Genomic DNA, 20,392 nt, shown 5'->3' on the forward strand with positions numbered 1-20,392 from the left:
AGTATCAGCAAAAGCTAGGCTTCATCAAAACGCGATATTCAACATAATCTTCGCCATCGATGCTAATAATAGTCCCACTGCTGACGAGCTTACCCTGGAACGGACCACTCTGCTTGCGCTCGTACTTGATACCCATGTACACCTTGGTATCGGGGTCATTACCCGCCCGTGCGCGGTTCGCCTCCTGCGACGCCCACACTCGGTTCAGTCGCGAGATGTGGTCCTGGAACATGGCGCGGTTGGCACTACTGCTGGTGCTAGCCACGGCAGTGGACGAGCCAGACGAGATGGACGAAGTGGTCGAATTATTACCGTTGGCTGTGGCTGTAGCAGCAGCCTCGCGCTCGCGCTGCTGTGCCTCGCGGGCAGCGATGCGCATCTCCTGGCGGGCCTGGGCGGTCTCCATACGGGCGATGGCACGCGTGGCGAGGTTGTTGGTCTTCTCAACCATGGGGTTGGTGCGATTAGCAGCACGGAACTCGATGTCTGGGAGCGGGGTGCGGCCGTTGGGGCGAGTGGTAGAGCCATTCTGCTGGGCAGCTGCCGCGGTGGCAGCTCGGGTTGCACGGCGGGACTCGTCAGGGTTGGCAGCAGCAGGCGTAGAGTTGCTGGCAGGAGCGACGCCGTTGCCGTTTGCGACAGAAGGGGGAGAACGATCTGAAGCAAAGCCGGCCTCGGCGACGCTGGCAAGAGGGGTGTAGCAAAGATTGGAAGCCACGCGCTGTTGAGCTTGATAAACGGCCTTGGTTTCGTTGGCGATGCGATCCTCCGGAGCTTCGCCCCTGTCGATCTGCTGCTGACGGACGCGGCAGTACTCCTTGATCTCAGCACGGGTGAGCTGCTTCAAATGCGGCTCAAACTCAACTTCGTCCCAATGGATCCATAGAGCACCGGCACCAGTAGGGAAATTGCCATGGCATGGACGGCCATCACGAGTCTCGCGGGCAAGCTTGACCCGAAACATGTCATTGGCGCCGAGGATGCCGAAAACGGCATGCTTGTTGGCGGGATCGGGTTCGCTGGAGTGTTTCCAATAACCCACCAGAACCCTCGTCGGGCGAGTGCCAGGGATGTTAGCCACAGAGGTCGGGGTCGAGGGCTCCGAACCACCAAATGTGCCAGAGTCAACGCGGCGACGCTTGTTGGGATCGCCACGCTGGTAAAGGACAGCGTTATCAGGGACGTCAGGGCCATAGGCAATCAAGGGCGCTATAGCACCCTCGGGAGGAGGGTTGGTTGTGATGTTATAGACCGCTTGGTCAATAGCCTCTTTGTCCCTCTTGGCCTTCTGCTCCGGAGTCTCTTTGACCTGCAGCGTTTGTGCACGCAGCTTAACATATTCTTTGACCACATGATGGTTATGACCAACCAGGTGTTCATCAAAGGCAATCTTGTCGAAGGTAACCCAGCTACCTCCAGGGCCAGGAGGAATGGGGTAGCGGTGATCAATCGTGCGGTTATCGCGGGTAGTTGGCTGGATGCGGGTCCGCAGACGGTCCCTGGCATCGATGAAGCCGATAACAGAGTGCTTGTCAGCATCATTGGGGACAGGAGAGTCCCTCCAAAAGCCGATAACTACACCCTTCAGGGGGGCTGGCTTGGTAGGGCGGATGAAGCGACGGGAATCATGATCTTCGGTGGATGCAGGGCTATGCTCATGCTCATCATCTGAGTCAGCTGACACAGAAGAACGCTTCCGCTTAGGATGATAGGCAAGAGGCTGGTCCTCTGTGTTGCCCATCTCAATGTCCTTAGACTCGGGTGTTGCCCGAGTAGGGCTGGCCTTGGTGTTATTGTTTGCGTCGGCACCAACAACAATCTCGTCATTGAGAGACACACTTGAGGCGCGGCTCGGGATAGTGTCGGCGATAGATTCCGGAGGAGGCGTCAAATCCTCATTAATATCTTCGATAGGCTCGCTCTTCGTACTAGACTCCTTGGTATCTTCCTTGATAGGATCGATGCTTTCCCAGTGTTAGTAAGCAGTCAATCTCACATTGATTGGTCAAGGATAAAGTGCCCCATCCTAGGTTACACAAGAGTAAAACCGAAAAGGAGCGAAATATAGAAAACTTACCCAATGTTGGCGTTACGATTGCTGATCGACGCAGGGTCAATGGCCGGAGACATGGGGGTGTCACTTGAGTCGCTGTCCTTCTGAGTAAGAGAACTAAGTGAAAAAGCCAGAGTTAGACGCAGTGCAAAAGATGAGATTTGAAAAGCAGATATGTCAATGACCGGAAATGCACCAAGAAGGTTTCTATGTTTGTATGTTCCGACGAGATGTGACCGAGTTCGTTTGATACCAAACACAGGTATGGAACAGGGCAACAGGGATAGAAATGACAGTGTCAATCCAGAGAACACAACTTACTTCCCGGGAATATCTTGAATGCTTTCTTGGTCTTTGAGGTCTGTTGGTTGATCTGCAGGAGACTCCCGGGCAGATTTAGACTCGAAGTGATCTTCAGGGAGACTGCTGGAGGAGAAAAGGTTCTGTTAGTCGCTCTTTTAATAACAATAAAAGCTGATATTTGTGTGAGGAATGAAAAACTCGACGTTCGAGTTGTCAGAGTTTTAACCAATAGAAAATGAGCGCCTGGTAACTCGCGAACTCAACTTGTTCAGAACAAGGCAGTTGCTAGGTAGGCACTTGCTGCGAGGATTAAAGAGCAAGAGCTCTCTGCAACTTCTTCATTGAAGTTCTCTGAACAAGTTGCGAAACACTCTATTCACAAAGAGTGCAAGCCAGGCTACTTAGTCCAAAGGCTTAGCCGAAGAAGTTATACTTCCTGTCTACTGTGAAGAATAGCGAAGGGAGTGGTGAGAAGTCTTGCTGAAGACAACTTACCTCAATGAACCTGAAATGGGCATTGAAGGCCTGTTTGATTGTTAGTTTGTAATGATTCAAATCCTGAACTGGGCAATGCAATAGCTTTTAGTGAGAAGGGACTTGAGTCCTAGTTAGACTCAATCCGTGCAGGTGCTGCCTTAGTGTCTTCGAAGTTGTGACGTAACGCTCTATCATCTGCAAGAGAAAAGAGACTGGTCGCGTGTTTGTGACCAGTTACCCACTTGACCTCCGACAACTTTCCATGTGACAACATAAACAATTGGTCTTTATACTTCTGCGAGATCGATGGTGTGAAGAGCATAGCCTAAGTGTTAGACTCAAAGAGCATGATGGTTTTTGAGCATGCTTGAGTTAACTATCCCGGGCTATTCATCGTGGTGTTTCGCGGCTTAGAGTTTGAGCCCACAAAATAGGCAACTTTTTAGTGGCAGGTTTCGTGGGTTATTGTGAGATGACGATCGCTATGAAGTGCGAAACAAAGAGTTGTGAACACGAAGTCCACAAATCATGGTCCAAGCACAGAGATTAAAGTCACTGAGTTACGTGAGGTATTTCATAGGCTGACAGCAAACCTCCAGGAAAAGCAGAGATTGGGGCATAGCCAACCTCAAACAGAGGGGAAATTATGATGTAGAATGCAGCAAACAACCCAGAACACGCACTTACCCTTCTGTTGGCTCAACATCAGGCTCAATAGGAGATGGTGACTTGACAATAGACGGAGAATCTTTGATCATAGGAGGGTCCTCCCTCACGCTGACGGACTCAACTGAGTCCCTATCATCCATTGTGGCTGGTGGTGTCCTCAGAGCTTTGTGACGAATTAACTTCTGGCAAAGCTGTTAGTGATGTGTATTAGAGAAGCAAAAAAAAAGGTGAAGGAGAGTAAAAGTACTCGTCGACCTGGATGGGCCCAATCGGATGAAAAAGTCCTCATATTGCAATGTAGACTCGGGACAGGAAGGAAGTGCTGGAGAGGCGTTTGATGGGTTGCAGAGACAGAAGAGATGGGATGGATGATAGTTGAGATGAAGAGAAGGGCAATGCAGCGCAAAGCAGATGAGCGAGGGCCAGCGCCGCTTACCAGTTAAACCTACAAAAGGATGAAGGGTCACGCCTCAAGTGACACAGAAGATGGACTGATGATAGAAACACTGGTGAGAGGCCAAAGTCTTGGCGTGGAACGTTCGAAGCCAAGAGCGTCTGGTGAAAGGTGATTTAGCGACGTGAAATGTACATACTGTACCAAAGACCAAAAGGCAATCAAGGTTGCCCCCAATCTGGCGAGATTTGTTGGTGTTGGTGAATACTTGGTGGCTTGCACGGACAATCACACAGTCAAGCCGAGCAGTCTGGGGGCTGTCAGTTGCTTTGTTGTTGCGACTGGAATGCGACAACAGACACAAACCAGGGTGTGCGGGCCGTTTTTGTTAACGCCGCAGCAGTATGTACCTTATGCAGGAGAGTCAGATGTGTTGCACTGACTTGTGCAATAAAAGTTGATGATAAAGTTCGGTTGCTGTGGTAGGTAAGGTAAGAAAAGTAGTAAAAAGTGGATGATGGATTGAAAATAATGCAAAAGAGATAAGGTGAGAGAGAGTGGTGGTGGAGATGTAAGAAAGGGGAAGAAGCACTGTTCTCTGCGGGAAGGTGAGAAGAATTGATTTGGGTCAAGGAAGAAAGGAGAAAAACAAGGTGACAAGGTCACAGGCGACGGGATTAGGTGACTTGGAGCTAAGGTGTTCTGTTCGTTCGGCACGATTCCAGGGGGACAGCTTACGACTAGGCAAGTCAGGTAATGCTATCCCGTATGCGTACCTTAGGTTAGGATGATTAGTAGTCCCACAGATGATAGGATGACGGATAGGGATGATTCGCTGACTGTGTTCAGCCAAATTGCAGCAATTGCAACAAGAGAATCCCATAGACTGATGCTCACAGAATTGGAAATGCGACTGGTGACTGGGGCTAAGCGAGACGACTTGATTCTTATTGGAAGACTCGAGCGATCGAGTCTGGGGACAATCTGGGAACAGCAAACACAAGGACTGCTTGGCTTGGCTTTTTTTCCCCTTTACCTATCCTCTTCTCAAAAGAGGGGAAAGGGCCCATTTCTGAGAAAAACTGGAAGGGAAATTTGAGACGTGCAGCGCCATACTGTGCGAAGCCGTTGCTTTACCTGTCTCTTCCCGTGCCAACTGCTTGTTTGTTTCTTGTGTGTCTTGGAGAAGTTTTTGTTTTGTTGTTATCCTCTTTCACAGAACTTCTTGTATGTTGGCTTTGGCCTTGGGTTGTCGGCATCAAACTGGAGTCTTGTCGGCTTGGACCAAGGGCCAAGGTGCCAGGCAAAGCCCCCATTCCACTCTCATATCCTAACCTCGAACCCACATTACCCCCATCTCCATATCCCCACCCCCTGCTTTGCTTGCAGCAGGTGCTTGTCCGAGTCCGGTGACCTTCCGCATCGAGTCGTTCCCTTTTTCCTGTGATGATATTCATGCAAGACAGTAATCAGGTTGTTCTCCCTCTCATCTCCCTCAACTACTTTACTATGCTCGAGGCAGCACGGCAATCTGAAACATACTGTCTGTTGCATCACGGCAATGCAGTGTTAAGCCAATCCTTCCAGTACATTGCAGACATAGAATTGAGGGTTCTATGGCTTGGAGTGGTCAACAACTCTTCCTCTTCTTGATCGGCTCTTTGCTTTCTTTTCTATCCCTATCGGTGTATTCATTCTAATGTAGCTTGGCTCTGGCAGCGCCCGTAATCTATTTTCCCCATCCCCCCTCTTTGGCCCAACCCAGGAACATTGCGCTGTCATTGCCCACTTTTGGAAGACAAAGCGCTGGCACGAATGAATTGTGCAGTCAAGCAGCGTGGCATGTTGACCGCCGATCATCCGTCCGCACAACACAAAATAGATCACGTAACAAGAGCATCAGAGATGCCAGTGTTGATGCCTTAGACACCACCCACTGGGTCTCTAATTACTTAGGGTTGGGAAAACAAGAACCAAGAAGACTCTTGCCCAGCCTTCCTTGCTTCCTCCCTTTTTCCCCATCACCAGACTCTCCATCACTCGGACACTTGTCGCAGCCGAAGTGGGATTGGTGAGAGAGGCGGACCCATCTGCTTCAATCCCATTGGTCAGCCAGATGGCAACTCAAACCACAAACAAAACGCAGCCTAAAATGAAGCGCGACAAGTTGCAGACTAGCCAGCCGGTGCAACGCAACATGATGATAAGACCAAAGAAAGGGGAATGAATATCTTCAAAGACCTGCGCCCATTATGTTGTGGCTCCGTATAGCATTAAATCATGACACCTTTAACAGTATATCACGCCCTTTTTTCCGAGTTAATTGACACTTGAGAACTCTATCCTGAATTCCCTTGAGACAAGTGCAAGAACGAAAAGGGTCTTTTGAGGACGAGGGGCCGAAGTTGAAGTTTGTCCTTCCGCCAGCCCGGGCTGTGATTGCTGTATCAGATACAGCCCAGGGGAACTTGACGCCACAATCCCGTCATGCAATTTCCAGCTTTAGATAATTCACCACCTTCGCTAGCACTATAATGCGCCATTTAAATCCATCCTCATCATACACTGAATCTCTATCTCATGATTGCCTCTGTATGATTTACTACCTAAGTAATATCCGTAGGACTGCTCCTGCAGGTACTAGAAAAACTGCTAAGTCCGAGATTTCGGGCTTGTGTAACTGTTCGAACGTTTGCAACCCTCAAGAAGAGTTGGTTGGTTTGATCACTCAAAGTGCTGAACCAACAAGCAGAAAACTGCAAAACAAGACAAAGGGTGATAGAATCACAAAAAGTATAGAAATGAAAAACTCCGCTCATAGCTCTAGCCGTTGGCCGGAATGGTAGTGACCACAATCATAGATGTACCTATCGGATTCTGTGAGCCGATTGCCAAATTACGACTGAACACCTCATCGTCGCCAAGGTAAGCCCTCCTTATGCAATGATAGCCAGGAATGCTCGTTCATTTGATACATGAGTCGTGCAACTTAAATAGGAGGGTGTGCAGCAATGCGACGTTTGTATAGCCAATAATATGTCAAGAGCCCGGGACTCATGTTAAGACTGTGAACTGATCTGTACACCATCAGACCGAGTTCATGACAGTTCCAAACCGAGTGCAGGAGCCGAGGTAACCAACAATTGAGTTACAAAGATACATCACCGCTAGAGCATCAAAGAGAATGACAGTTAAACTAACTCACCCGAAATTTCCATTCAACCTTGTGTCCTAACTGACCGCCACCATGAAGTTCATAGTAATGAAGTGAACCATACCTACGTGTCCAGCCATGCCAAACCCGGGTATCAACCAGCCATCTCAATCTAGATCTTTGTCCCAAAAAAAATGCCCTTCTTTTTTCCGGAACCTTACTGTTGCACCGGAAGCTCATCGTTGTGCCCCAAACCAACATAACATAATAAACTGAATCAACAACTCCCAATTGTACTTTCGTTATCTTTACCTACGTCCCCTACCCTTCCCCCCACTCTTCCCTCCACGTCCATTATTCCTCCCTCCTCCCTTCTTTCCACCAGCCTTGCCTGCCGCAGCAGCAGCAACATTCTCGTCAAACCTGGTCCAGAGCACTCCATCCTCCCCAAAGGCTGCCTCTGCGAACCTCATGTAGTTAATTACCCCGTGGTCCACAACCGCAACCAGTACGTGCCTGCGTCCATGCTTCAGCCGTGCGTAGAGATACCGGCCCTGCTGCAGCATCTGTTGCTGCTTCTGGGGGTTGTTGTTCTGTGGTGGGATGTAAGGCGAGTATGGAGTTGACAGTAGAAGGGCATCTACTTCGCGCAGGGTTGGAGGAGCTGACTCCTGCGCATCGACGACGGCGAGGTAGAAGTCTGGTGGTGGGTGACGAAGTTTGGTCCATTTTTGAGACGCCTTCCAAACGTGGAAGTGGACGGCGAAGGGTTCGATGGGAACAGGAGGGAAGGTTGGGTTAGGGTCGGGCTTGTGCCGTGGGAGGAGAGCTATTCGTCTGTAGATAGGGGCATAGGAGCGGTAGAGACCTGGAAGGATGAGGGGTCCGTATGGGGGATAGACGACAGGCTTAGGAGAAGGCGTTAGGAGATTGGTGAACCATTGCCAGAGCGAGGTTGGTTGGGTAGAGAATAGTGACTTTGACCGTGGCGGGGCCCGTAGAACATTGTAGCCACATCTCTTGAGGTTCGAATAGACTTGGAACTTCTGCAGGCTGATCTTGCCGCGGTCGCCCTCGTTGCCGATTAAGAGAGCATAAGCAGCTTGAAGACTGAGAGGGATTCCCAACTCGTACTCATCGATCTCCTCGTCATCCTCACCAACAAGGCCCTTGCCAGCCGGTGTCTCGGGTGGTGTGCCCGGAGGGAAGAGTTCCTCAAGACTCTTGAGCGGCCACCACAAATCCATCGACCCTCTCTCAACCAGATAAAGAGCCTCCTCGGGTAGCAACCAATCTCTCCCCCTCGCCGGCCGATCCTTCGCCTGTCCGGTCACCGCCCGTCCCAGGTTCTTGCTCGCGACCGACGACCCCTCAAGTACAACAACCCGATCCCTAATATGCCCATATGGCCTCTTCTCTTTCCCCTCAACCTCCCCATCCCCGGCCTCCTCGACCACCTCCTCATAATCCCTCCACCAATCTGGGAAATACCATCCTCTGAGTACATTCTTCTGCGATCCCGCATGCACACGGGTATACGACAGCACCTCGTGCATTGCAGCGCGACTCTGCTCCAGGGCATCGGCCTGCGCCCGCGTGCCGTGCGACTCAAAGTCCTTCTCACCTTTCCGGATTGTCTGTGCTGATACGCCCGGCTGCTTGCGGAATAGCCGGAAGTCCTGTGACGCGGCACCCTCATCTTCCAGCAGGTCCTCGGCCGTCAGGCCCTCGTCGGGGGAACCTTGGGCAGCAGCATCGACGCTGCTTCCACCAGCGCCAGAGCCAGATGAAGATGGGGCGAGAGGGGCCACCAGGGCGGGATTGTCGTCGTCGTCGAGAGGCATTGTGTTTGCGATTTAGCTGATGTTTGCGGTGATGAGGAGGATGCTTGAGTGACGGGTAAGAAATGAACGAAGTACGCTGCACCTTCAGATAAGTTTTCGGTGGGGCTCACACCGCGCCGCGGGGCAGCGCCTGGTGGTTTGCTATCGGGGGGGAAGGGAACCCAGATAGCCAATCAACAGCGATGAGAAATCCAGAGGTGCTTGTCGTGGGCGAATCTTGATTGAAATCTTAAGTTAGTCCCCCGAAATCGAGCTTCGATTGGGCGTGATATTGTTGGGCTGCGTTAGTTTACACATATAAAATCGCAAAGTCTCTCCCATTAGTAAAAGCTTCCCCCTTTTGGGAGTGAGCGATAGAAGGCAAGGTGGCCGAGTGGTTAAGGCGCCAGATTTAGGTATTCCTATTACCTCTGGTGGGTAACCGCGCGAGTTCGAATCTCGTCCTTGTCATCGATTTTTTGTGGGTGGGCAGGCTATCGGCTTTTTGCCAGAAATATATGGTCGCGCTGTCTGAGTTGAAGGAACGACTGTAACTGCTTGCTCAAAAGATATTCTCTTTCGACAATGGTAAAGCCATGATGGGCACGACTGCCTGGGAGATTCTTGAGGAAGACAGGAGATGACGGTAATCAGGAACATTCCCGGAAGACATCGTAATCCTTTGGATGCAAGTCCCTTCATAAGCATGACCAGAGTTGCAGGTCTAATAATCACCTAAATTATATACTCAATTTAATATATATATATTTTTCAAAACTACACTACAAGAACTTCTGGTCATTTTTCAGGGTTGGAGTAGGCCAAGAGGTAAGGTGAAGGTAAGGTGAAGGTAAGGTGAAGGTAAGGCAGATGTTGGTCTAACCGACCGTTCACCGCTGCCTTGAAAGTCCAACGAATGTTCCAAACGTGCAGTTTCCTCAGGTCCCTCGCCCCCCCCCCTTCCGCCGACCCCCTCATCTCTGTTCCCAATAAGAATGCATGAGAGCCATCATAGAATGTGCATTCCAAGCCCGAGCCGACCCTCTTCCCGTCACCCACTCTCATCTTGATAGACGCCAAAACGCCAGGGGCCTGGTGGTATCCGTTCGTGTAACATCGTGAAAGACATCAGCAAGAAAAAGAGTTGCCTTCGTACACTGAACAACACTTCCCAGCTCTACCTCCATTTGAGCTCTAAACATCTCCAGTTCAGATGTCAAGACATTTTCGTTTCCTCCTCACGATCCACAGATGGGTATCAATCCTCGCCTCGCCTTCTGATAACTCGTTCATCACATTCATCCGCATCATAAACCACATGATTGCATGTCAACTGTTGGCATGCTCATCGAACCCTTACCCCTCGCTGAGGACTTGGGAAATGCAGTGAATAGTTTAACCGCTAGGAACCTCGCATGTGGGAAAGATGGTACGGGGAACATAACATCATTGTCTTTGCTCCATCAACAATTTGATGATTTTAAGACCCCTGGACAACTTTCAGTCTAGGGTGATGCAGTTCCGTTGTCAAAGCTCGCGAAATAGTGCTCATTATCTGCGTACCGCTCTCGGCCGCGAAAATTGCCCACGAGGGCAATACCTCCCAAGACAATGGAAGCGCAACGATCGCATGTCGGCATGTGGTTGTCGTCGAATCAACCTCATTGACAGGTGATCTCGGCGGATACTTCGTCGTTTTGTTACGGCTTACCTCGTGGCCGCTACCGAAGGAATGGGGACATCACTCGATCAGCATCTTCTTCACGCCTCCAACTTCACAAAGTCCCAGATGACGAATCGCGTCCTTCTCGCTGGCAAGAACGATCATGCGCTCAGGGAGGACAGGATTATTTGGATCGACCATGGACGCGTCCTTGGCAGCCTGCTCAATGGCTTCCATCTCCTCCTTGCACGCTTGTTGGTCGAGAGGGCAAACTACGATCGGCTGGCGCAATGTAATGTCTCGCGCTGATGTCATGTGTGCCTGGAATCAGGTCAGTCACACCCTAACTTGTATCATTCTAAGGGCGAAATTATGTTCACCTTGACACTTAGGAAAAACTCAATCTTGTACAGCGTCGAGGTCGTCGTAAAGCTTGTCACTTCATATTGAGGAAAGTGCGGTTTGCCCCTCTTGATGATGCCATCCGGATCTCGTAGATTGCGCGCAGGAAGGACAAGACCGAGGTTTGTCATGTAACCGGTCTCTGGTAGCTTAGTGCCTACAGTCTGCGTGTGCTTTGCAATCTTGGTGACCTTTTTGGTTGGCTCATCACCTTCTGGATTAAAGGTAATCTCTTCCTCAATCGTCAAAGTGATCTTTTGTATCGTCACTTTCTTGGCCTTGCTCATGTAATCCGGATTCGGCGACAACTTAACGTAGACGGTAATCGGATCGAGCGGACCATAACTCCATTTGGGAAGGGAGATGCCCAGTGTCACGATGTGGTCCGCTGTCGCTGCCCTCGTCTCTGGCCGATTGTACATGCCGAAGGTCGAGAGGGTGTCGTAACGCTGTAGTTGTACTGGGAAAGTGTAGCGATTCTGCATGCTTGAGCCTTGCTGGACAGTCACCACGAGTTCATAGTATGTCTCAGCGATGCGACTTGGTAATTGCAAACTCGCCGGGGGAATGCGCCGGTTTGATTCTTCGCCGCTGCGGCCAAAGGGGATGAATATCTGGAAGGGCAGATCCATCGCGATTACGCTCTCTGCTTCCTTGCCAGTCATGCACCGAAACAGCAACACCTCCTTGCCCACCGTTTCGACCGTCTCACGTCGGGGGGTCCCAAGATGTCGTTTTGCGACATTTTCCGCCGATGGGTGAATGGTTTCTCGCCGTTGTAAACAGATGCGCACCATTGAAATATTTACCGGCGCCGAGATTCCCGCGCCAGGGCGAATCTCAACCTTTCCAACTATCCTAGGCTGCTCGATGAGTCAGTTTAGTCGCTTCGGAATCGCAAGGCTGTCGCATGTTTGGCAGCCTTTGCTCCGGCACTCGAACTAGAGATCCGGTGCGCTCATGTCTACATTTCATCTACACACGAACAAAGGCTAAAAGACTCCGGGGGAGAACTGACCAGTGTCGCAGAAATACCTGGATAGCCGACCAGAAAACTGCTGTTGGGAGGGCCAGATATCCTCACAACCGCGGGGATGTTAGGCGCATTCATGGCGGACTGGTCGCCTGTAAGGCTTCAGACTAAGGTTCAATCAGAGTTGGACAATTGTCGGATAATGGGCGCCGATGATGTTGGCGTGAGCGCAGAAACCGTCGCCGGTCATCAAAGGACGACGGACCGAATAGCTGCAGTCGGATTACTGGGTAAGGGTTGAGGAGAAGAGGCTGACGGTCGAGTTGGGATGAGGGGTTCTGGGGATTCGTGGATCGGACGTCTTGCTCACGGCGCAGTATCGATAAGAAGCTGCAGTTGCGCGCGTGAGCGCCGCACACGATGGCATGCGTAGCCGACAGGCAGGCTACGCGTGAGGTTGTGGGTAGAGTAATGCCAGGCAGCTGAATTACCAAAACTTGGGGGAGAGCTGTAATGTCCTCGGGGTTTGAGAATTGGTTGCAGTAAGAGCCAAGCCGTCCGCGCCGTCTTACGCAAAAGTGTTGTGCTGGTGGTACAGCTATGTACAGCTCAACAGCTGCGCAAATGGGGCCGAAATGGTCTGTGGTGCGCCCGGGATCTTCACAAAGGCACGGTAGCTGCAGAGCGGGCTGGTTACCACAAGAGTGCAGCTGGTGGGAAAGGCTTGGTTGGTGGGCGAGAGGAGTTTGAGATCGAATGGCAGCGCCTCTCCAGCCGCCGAGGTCTTCGTTCTTTCAAGTTGAGGACACCGCCGCGCTAGGGGTGCGTCTGGGTTGGAGTCTTCCAGAACGTCACGCCCGAGCCGTGCGGGACAATGTTCGGTGACTTCGACTTGATATCGGGATAACCTGACTCCTCGGGCAACCAACGACCCGATGGGAATTATAGGATGCTTTGCGTCGTCAGTCAAGTGTAATCCCGATTACGGTGGATCAATGGTAGAGCATGCGTATGAGAGAGGCTCACCCAAGGCTGGTCAGTAACCTAGAACAGCTTACAAGTCCTGGGTGTTTCGTGGTTGAGAGAAATGAAGGTACCTGTAGGACTTGGACTCGGGTCCTCCCCGCCCGAACCGTGGGGATTGAGGGGGGCCGGAGGAGCCGCGAAATTTTAGCCAAGTATTTCAAACCAAGCAATGGGCCTCAGGCCGTTATTGCTTACAGGGAGAAATGTATAGGCCAACAGTAACTTAAGGAAATGCAGAATTCGACGAAAAGTAAGCCAGGTACAGAGAAGGTCGTGGCAGCTTCACTTTGGTGAGCCCGGTGCCTAGTGCAACCTGCCGCACCACGCCGACCTGGAAGAGCCTGGAAGCTCCCGCCCGGTGGGTTCGCTGGCGAATTGGGTCTGGGCCGGGAACCTTGCCGGCGGGGTCGCCCCGCCATCAACCCCACATTCAGCTGCAGTGACATTCAATGAGGGCCATTCGATGGCACCTCGCCGGTCTGTGGACCTTATGGGTGGCTAACAGATCGACATTCTGTTGTTTGATGTTGGTGACTGTCTTTAGTGCTCTTGATTGATCTTGGAAATTTTCAATGTCATAATGGTCATATAAGGGACTGTTGCGAACTCGGATAAAATTATCTCAACCAGGAGATCTTCGGGGAGAGAACAAATCAAGAGAACTCTTTGACTCCAACATCAGCAGCACATTGTCCGACTGCCTTAGCAATCTCAACCTCATGTTAAAAAACTTATTCTGGGCTTTTGAACCAAAGCTTTAGAATCTCATGATACGAAGTTTGACGGGAAATGCTCGCTCCAACACTGACACCGCCTGGCTACTTGTCAGGGAAGATCTTCGGTCTCTTTCCATGGACGGAAGAGCAGTGAGCAGGAAGATGTTTCCAGCCACTCCTCAAGACCTGATGCCCCTGGTAGGTACCATCTCTAGCCAAACGTCCAGATAATGCAAAAGCCACCCAAGTTTCTACAATCTGAGAAACGAATCTTTTTCCACCGTGATCTTGCAGGGCTTGAACTTGGAGAGCCGGCTGTCATCACAGGTGGCACCCCAGCTTTCACATGGTCTTGGCGATGCCGCCAAGACCATGCCAATTAAGATCCCTGTCCGATGTTCTACGACCGGCCGGCCACCCTAAGGCCGAGACTGGCATCAACACCAACGACGACCTTGAACAACTATCCAGCTTCCTGTCAGGTTGCCTTAGCGCACTCGCGATTGTTCATCCAACATGTCTGTCACATTGCACACAACACATGGAGACATCAAGATTGAGGTCTTCTGCGAGAGTGTTCCCAAAACCGCTGAGGTAGGTCTTCTGTCCCTATTTCGCTGTTCCTTGAAGATTACATTTTAAGCCCCCCCCCCCCGAGAAGCTTGCTGACCACTTAATCCTCTAACCAGAACTTTCTCGCGCTTTGTGCATCCAACTACTACGATAACTCGCCATTCCACCGACTAATCGCAGGCTTCATGGTCCAAACCGGCGCGCCAGCAAATCCCAACCCTCCCGACAACCCCAAGGGCGGGCGCTCGATCTGGGGGCTAACCTTCGAAGATGAAATCCGCCCAGGGCTGCGACACCACGAGCGCGGCGTGGTCAGCATGGCAAACAAGGGTCCCAACACGAACGGCAGCCAGTTCTTCATCACGTTTGCTCCGGCGCCGCACTTGGACGGGCTGAACACTGTGTTCGGCAAGATTCTGGGCGACACGAGCCTGGAGACGCTGGCTAAGATCGAGAAGATCCCCGTGGATAAGAAGAACAGGCCTCAGGAGGATGTGAGGATCAAGTCGGTGACGATCCATGCCAATCCGTTGGCGAAATAGGCCAAGTCCTAGGATGTGAGATGAAGGCAGACGTTGGGATAAAAGGAGACTGCATGTCCCATATGATGGCTTTCTGCCATTCTGAAGATGTTGCTGTTGGACAAACCATCTATACAGGCCAAGTTGAGCAACACCGGTAGGGGTAGTGGGCAGGACAGTTCTTCTAAACGCACCACGTGTGCCGCTTAACAGGCGCAGGCGAGAGCCATCTAGCATGGCCCAAATATCGGGGCCGATATCATCACAGAATTATCAAGCTCCTCGGCATCGAATGCAAGGGAGACCAACTTTGACCCAACAGTCAATACTCGATATATGGCTGCTGAGGCTGGTGACAAAAGCACCGGGGGAAAGCAGCATCATGCCACATGTGGGGAAGCAAGGCATGAATGAGGACGAGAGATTTCAAGGAACAGTTGTGTACATATAGTCAACGATGTTTGACGAGGGATAAAAACTACAGGATTAAAGTCACTTTTTGCTGTTAGTCTGCTCAAGAAATAACACCCTTAGCATTTGTCCCACCCGGGAACTTTCTAAAAGAAATGACTCCATTGATGCTAGCTAACTACTTAGGCAGCTAGTCCCTATCCTCCTCCAACCCGTAAACTGTTTATCAGTGACAACCGAACAGCTCGAGCTCGCCCTCTCCAATTCCATAAAACGACAACAATCATCATGATCGTCATCCAGTAATAGGTCATGAAAAATGATGCAATTGAGCGTAGTTTACTGCCAGAACGTGTAGTTAACGCATGAAAATATGCACCATGTCTCTCACTCATCGTCATTTTGAGGTAATATGATAGGCGAATAGGTAGTAAAGGTATGTTAGTGTGCCACAGAGAACAGGTTGTAATAAGGTAGATAGGGTAAGGGGTAAGGTATCAGAGACATACGGACGTTAGCGACAAACACAAACTGCCCCCATACTCTTCACCACAAGACGAAACCCATCCCTTCTTCTTCTTCTCTCACCCCGGTAACCACTCTTCCACCCAAATGCCAATTGTTTTCCCTCCCAATTTTTTATGTGACAAGCCCATTGAGCAAACAACAAGCAAGGAAAGCCTGTAACTCTAACCATCCATCCGTTCATTCACCAACGAACCATCCAACCAACCACGCCGAGCCGAATCCAAAGTCAAAAGAATCAAATAGGAGGGGGGTGAAAAGGGAATGGAAACGGAAATGGGGGTACAAGGAAAAAGTTGAGAGAAAATAGCCAGCCAAGCGCCCAATCAACCATTTTCCAACCAAACAACCAACGACCCATCCGTCCATATTACTTTTTTTTATCTTTTTTTACTGTTTGCTTGTATTCATTCCTGTCACATATCAATGCCCATCCTTTGACCAACGTGTTGCCCACAACCAATACCACTGCTGGCTTGATCACCAATGCCACTCTCATCGGCGCTATTGATTCGAGCTGCGGAAGCAGCCGTAGTACCTGAGGGGGCAACAGGACCAGTTTTGTTACCTAGTAGCCCCTCTTAAAATCTCTTCCAGCATCCTGTCTAACGGATCTGACTCAGGCTTAGAACCAACGGGACCAGGAAGAGCAGGCGTACTGGGATTAGCGGCCGGAGCACCTGCCGGAACGGCAGAAACCGAGGGGCCAGCAGGGAGAGCACGAGTGGGGGGGGCAACCCTCGAAACAGGAGTCAAAGCGCGACGAGAGGGAACCAGAGCAGAAGGGCGAGCTGCAGGCCTCGAAACATTCGCAGCTGGGGTCAGCGGCAGGGGCGGCACCTAACTCTTCCGCCTGCGCTTCGTGCCACGCTCCGGGCTCTCCTCGAACAGCTCGGTCGCGCCGACACTAGCAGCGCGATCAGATACGGTCGTCGGACTAGGGCTATTTGTCGCTGACGTCGAGCTTGTCGTCTCGAAGACTTTGCCTGTTTCGAAGCCATTGCCGGCAGATGCAGCGACCCCGTTGCTGCTTTCAAGAGCAGTGGTGGCAGCATCATTCGGCGTGGGGGCTGCCGTGCTGGTGACGAAATCGGTTCCGTCCGCTGTGCCATCTAGGCTGAAGTCGAAATCAGTATCTCCTGCAGTGACGACGCCGTTTTGGTTGCTTGCGGTTCCATTGGTACTGGTGCCATTAACGCCAAAGGCATTCGTGGTCCCAGTTGTGGCGGTAGAGATTTGATCGACATTTCCATCAGCAAAGGCATTGGAGTTGATAAACTGATCATAATCCACGTTGTCAAAGTAGTTGGTGCCAATCGGATTGCCATGTTCATCCAAGCCTGGGATGCGACCAGAGGGGCTAAGAGGACCAAGTAGGCTCGTAAGCTCGTCAATCTGGGCGGCCTGCTCACTCTGTAGTCGTTGAAGCTCCTCGATCTCAGCCTGTGTAGCCTGGATATCTTGAAGAAATGGCGTGGTTGAAAGGCTAGTAGAGAGAGGGAGGCTGAGGGCGTTGGGCCGCGTTGTGGATGAGAGAGCAGGAGGAGTCGAGCCCGTTGTTGAAGCCGAAGCTGTAGGGGAGGTAACAGAGGACAAAGAAGTGGTGCTTGGGGCAGCACCCAACGGGGAGAGACCATTGGTCACAGCCGTGGTGGTAGTCGAATTGTTACCAGCCATGATATTGAGCATCTTGGTACGTTGAGCATCGCTCATGGTGGCTGAGGTCTTGGAAGCCACATCAGGAAGGTCAATTCCTGAGTTATTCACTGCATTGGTGTCCTGGATGAGCTTCATCATGCCTTCTTGAGGGTTAGTCCTCAACTCGTTCTCAATGAAACCCGTCGATGTAGTATCTGCAGGAGATGTGTCGAAAAGCTCGGTGACAGTGCCCATGGTAGGTTGACGCTGATGCCCTGGAGTCGGCGCTGTTGCAACTGTCGATAAACTGGACGCCTTGCTAACAGTGTGATGCGGCGCAGGAGGCAAAAGACGCTGCTGGCGCTTGGGAGTACCAACGCCCTGGCCACGCTGGTTGACGAAACCACCTAAGTCAACAACATTGGCACTCGAACCCATCTGAGACTGGCCATGGCCCTGGGCGTTGGGAATGATACTAGCCAAGAGCTCCTGAACGCTCTGGGCGCCACCCTGCTCCTCCAGAGACTTTCTGAAAACGTTGGCCAAGAAGTTGAGAATGGCATTGATCGAGTTTTCATGACGTTCGTGCATCGTCTGGAAGAGGACGGCCTGTTGATAAAGTTGGTTCTGGTTTTCCCGGAGCTTGTTCAGCATGTTGGAAATGGCGACTTGCTGTTGTTGAATTCGCTCAATCTGGGCCTTGACCTGAAGGAGCTCCTTCTTCTGGAGGGGAGCAAGCTCATTCGAAACCCCGCGACCAAGAGAATTCTGTCCGTTGTAGCCGTCATCAGCACCACCGTCTTCTTCGCTCTCATTTTCGTTTTCATCCTTCTTGCCCTTCTTTTTGCTACTGCCGCTCTTAGGCTTGTTGATAAGCCAGAGGAGGTTTGGGTGGCCGCGGCGGAAGTAGGGATTATAGTATTCGCTCGGGCTCTTGTTCTTCCGTTCGCTCGCTTTCATCGAATTGTCCGACAGGCCAACACGCTTGTGGAAGCCGTACATGTTGAGCTGACGGACAAATGATGCGTAGTTGTTGTGCTTGAAGAGCTCGGGGATCAGGGTTCTGGCAAACTCATCCTCATCTAGAACAATGAAAGAATCGCCCTTTTCAGACCAGCGAATCAAGTCCGTGTTCCTCGACTCATCCAAAAAACTATGACGTTTGTGTCAGTCATCTATCGTAAAAGCTCTGGGAAATTTTTGTGCAAGGTTACCTACCTGCTGAGCTTCTGGACAAACGGCGGGATCTGTTTTCTCTTGGCTTGTGCTTCCCTCTTGGCTCGTGCCGCCAGCTCTTCGAGTCGCTCGATGTTGTCATTGTCATCAATCGGCGCGTTTGCCGCCTGGAGGTAGCCGCCCGGGGGAGGCTCGTTGTAGTCATTCCAGCTGTCGGAACCGTTGAAGCTTCTGGAGCCAGAGGGAACCAGGGCTCGGCTGTTCGTTTGGCGGCGCGCCAGGGCCGTGGATGGTGCGGGGATCGTCTGGCCATACGGGTTTGCGCTGGTGGTTGTTGGCATCATTGAGAAAGAATTCAAGTTCGAGGTACCTGGATCAACGAAGCCATTACCATCGACCGCGCCATTCCACCTGAACAGCTGATCGGGCTGAACAGGCTGGAAAGGCTGCGGCAGCTGAGGATGGATTGGGGCCATGGAAGGCGGGGGGCCTGAAGCAGGTCGTTTCCTGGGATTTGGCGACGACATAACACTGGTGAGCCAGTGATTGACGAGCTGGGACTGTGCAGAAAGTCACCAGCGATGACGGCCAGTGGTGGTGTACCTACGGGACCTGCTCTCAAGGCGAGAGGCAATTCCGCGGTTCTGGAACGCCTCGGATGTGAAACTCAGTTCTGTGTACTCTCCGCTGCTGATGCCGCTGGTGGCCGGGTTTTGGACGATGGAGCGTGTTGGGATGGCGTAATCTCGGATGGTAACGATGTTGAGAGAGTTTGGGCTGGCGTCCACAACAGAGACGGCAGAGGAGGGGCAGCGAGGGCGAGCCGTACAGGCCGTTTATGTATCTTGAAGCCCGAAAATTCTGTTCTGCTGTAGACTTTTCTCGTCAAAGGAGGGATTGTCGTGAGCACCAGGCACCTGCTTCGCGACAAGTCTTTGTTACTGGCAGGCGCAGAACGAAAGGCGAGGGGAAGGGGAGGGGGTGTTGGCGTGTTGAATGTGGTAGTGTCTTGGGGGTCGCCCACGGATGTGAAGGCCGTGATAGATAGCTACAACAAACGTGTCTCGCAGACCACGATTATTTGGTCAATGGGCGACTGTCCCGTGTGAAAGCCTCGAGGCAGGCCTGCTAACAATGTGAAGGTTGGCCTGAAAGGTTGGGATAATCTCGTGCCTCGCGACGGCTCGGTTCCTGTTGGCTGGTCGAACAAACAGAGCGCCCTTCAAGTTCCCGCGCTGGCGGGCTGGACAACTTTTGGGGAACCCTTGTCGATTGATAGAGTCAGGAATCTAGGTAGTAACGAACGGGCCGCGCGGGCCAGCGCTTGTTCCCTAACGGCGAGGGTCACGATCGGCCGGGTTGGCGTTGTCCAAGAGAATCAGGTAAAGGTGGTTGAGGTCGAAAACTGGCACACTGCCAAACTCTTGCCGTGGTTGGCGGCAATGAAGCAAGCCTTCCAGGTTCCCAGTTTCAAGTCCCAAGTTCCAACAGGTAGCGACAGCATACCCTCCACTACAAGGTGAAGCATAATGAAGCGAGGCGGGCTCTGTTTGGCTGCGAAAAGTGGGCCCGGCAGGTATGGATAACGATGTTAGCTGTGTCAGCCAATCAAAACTAATGGACAATCATGTCCCACTTTCAGCGCACGCCAAGACACAGTTTTGCTGCAACTCCCAAGACGCCATGGAAAAACAAGGAACATCGATGGAAACATGCCGTTGTACTGCATACTGTGTAGAGTCATAACTCTCCTGTTCAAGAAAGGCAGCACCAACAATGAACCTCCCCATTACCTGCAAAGCGAGGACATAATCTTTTTTTGTGCCAGCTGGCTCGCCCACGCATCGGCTGTGTCAACTTCAAGCCTTGCTCTTAACCATCAAGGACCTGGCTGG

General features: G+C 51.6%; 5 protein-coding genes and 1 non-coding gene across 6 annotated transcripts; 2 read left to right on the forward strand and 4 right to left on the reverse strand.

Moving 5' to 3' along the window:
* Window positions 1-4: 4 nt before the first annotated feature.
* CTHT_0005230 (uncharacterized protein) lies at window positions 5-3,642 on the reverse strand (the record flags this gene model as incomplete). The annotated part of the gene is made up of 5 exons (XM_006690998.1): window positions 5-1,964; window positions 2,078-2,170; window positions 2,375-2,479; window positions 2,852-2,881; window positions 3,521-3,642. 5 exons carry the CDS (start codon window positions 3,640-3,642, stop codon window positions 5-7), a joined length of 2,310 nt encoding a protein of 769 aa, XP_006691061.1.
* Window positions 3,643-7,358: 3,716 nt separating this feature from the next.
* CTHT_0005240 (tRNA-splicing endonuclease subunit sen54-like protein) lies at window positions 7,359-8,894 on the reverse strand (the record flags this gene model as incomplete). The annotated part of the gene is made up of 1 exon (XM_006690999.1): window positions 7,359-8,894. One exon carries the CDS (start codon window positions 8,892-8,894, stop codon window positions 7,359-7,361), a length of 1,536 nt encoding a protein of 511 aa, XP_006691062.1.
* A 359-nt stretch (window positions 8,895-9,253) lies between these two features.
* CTHT_0005250 lies at window positions 9,254-9,344 on the forward strand. The gene is given in 2 exon segments: window positions 9,254-9,290; window positions 9,303-9,344. It is a non-coding gene; the product is annotated as a tRNA-Leu (tRNA).
* Window positions 9,345-10,614: 1,270 nt separating this feature from the next.
* On the reverse strand, window positions 10,615-12,049 carry CTHT_0005260 (uncharacterized protein; the record flags this gene model as incomplete). The annotated part of the gene is made up of 3 exons (XM_006691000.1): window positions 10,615-10,857; window positions 10,917-11,801; window positions 11,957-12,049. 3 exons carry the CDS (start codon window positions 12,047-12,049, stop codon window positions 10,615-10,617), a joined length of 1,221 nt encoding a protein of 406 aa, XP_006691063.1.
* Window positions 12,050-14,169: 2,120 nt separating this feature from the next.
* On the forward strand, window positions 14,170-14,768 carry CTHT_0005270 (putative cis-trans protein; the record flags this gene model as incomplete). The annotated part of the gene is made up of 2 exons (XM_006691001.1): window positions 14,170-14,247; window positions 14,343-14,768. 2 exons carry the CDS (start codon window positions 14,170-14,172, stop codon window positions 14,766-14,768), a joined length of 504 nt encoding a protein of 167 aa, XP_006691064.1.
* A 1,755-nt stretch (window positions 14,769-16,523) lies between these two features.
* CTHT_0005280 (putative heat shock protein) lies at window positions 16,524-18,838 on the reverse strand (the record flags this gene model as incomplete). The annotated part of the gene is made up of 2 exons (XM_006691002.1): window positions 16,524-18,474; window positions 18,540-18,838. 2 exons carry the CDS (start codon window positions 18,836-18,838, stop codon window positions 16,524-16,526), a joined length of 2,250 nt encoding a protein of 749 aa, XP_006691065.1.
* Between the last annotated feature and the right edge of the window lie 1,554 nt (window positions 18,839-20,392).

Source organism: Thermochaetoides thermophila (genome assembly GCF_000221225.1).
Source record: "Thermochaetoides thermophila DSM 1495 unplaced genomic scaffold scf7180000011806, whole genome shotgun sequence".
NCBI lineage: Eukaryota > Fungi > Ascomycota > Sordariomycetes > Sordariales > Chaetomiaceae > Thermochaetoides > Thermochaetoides thermophila.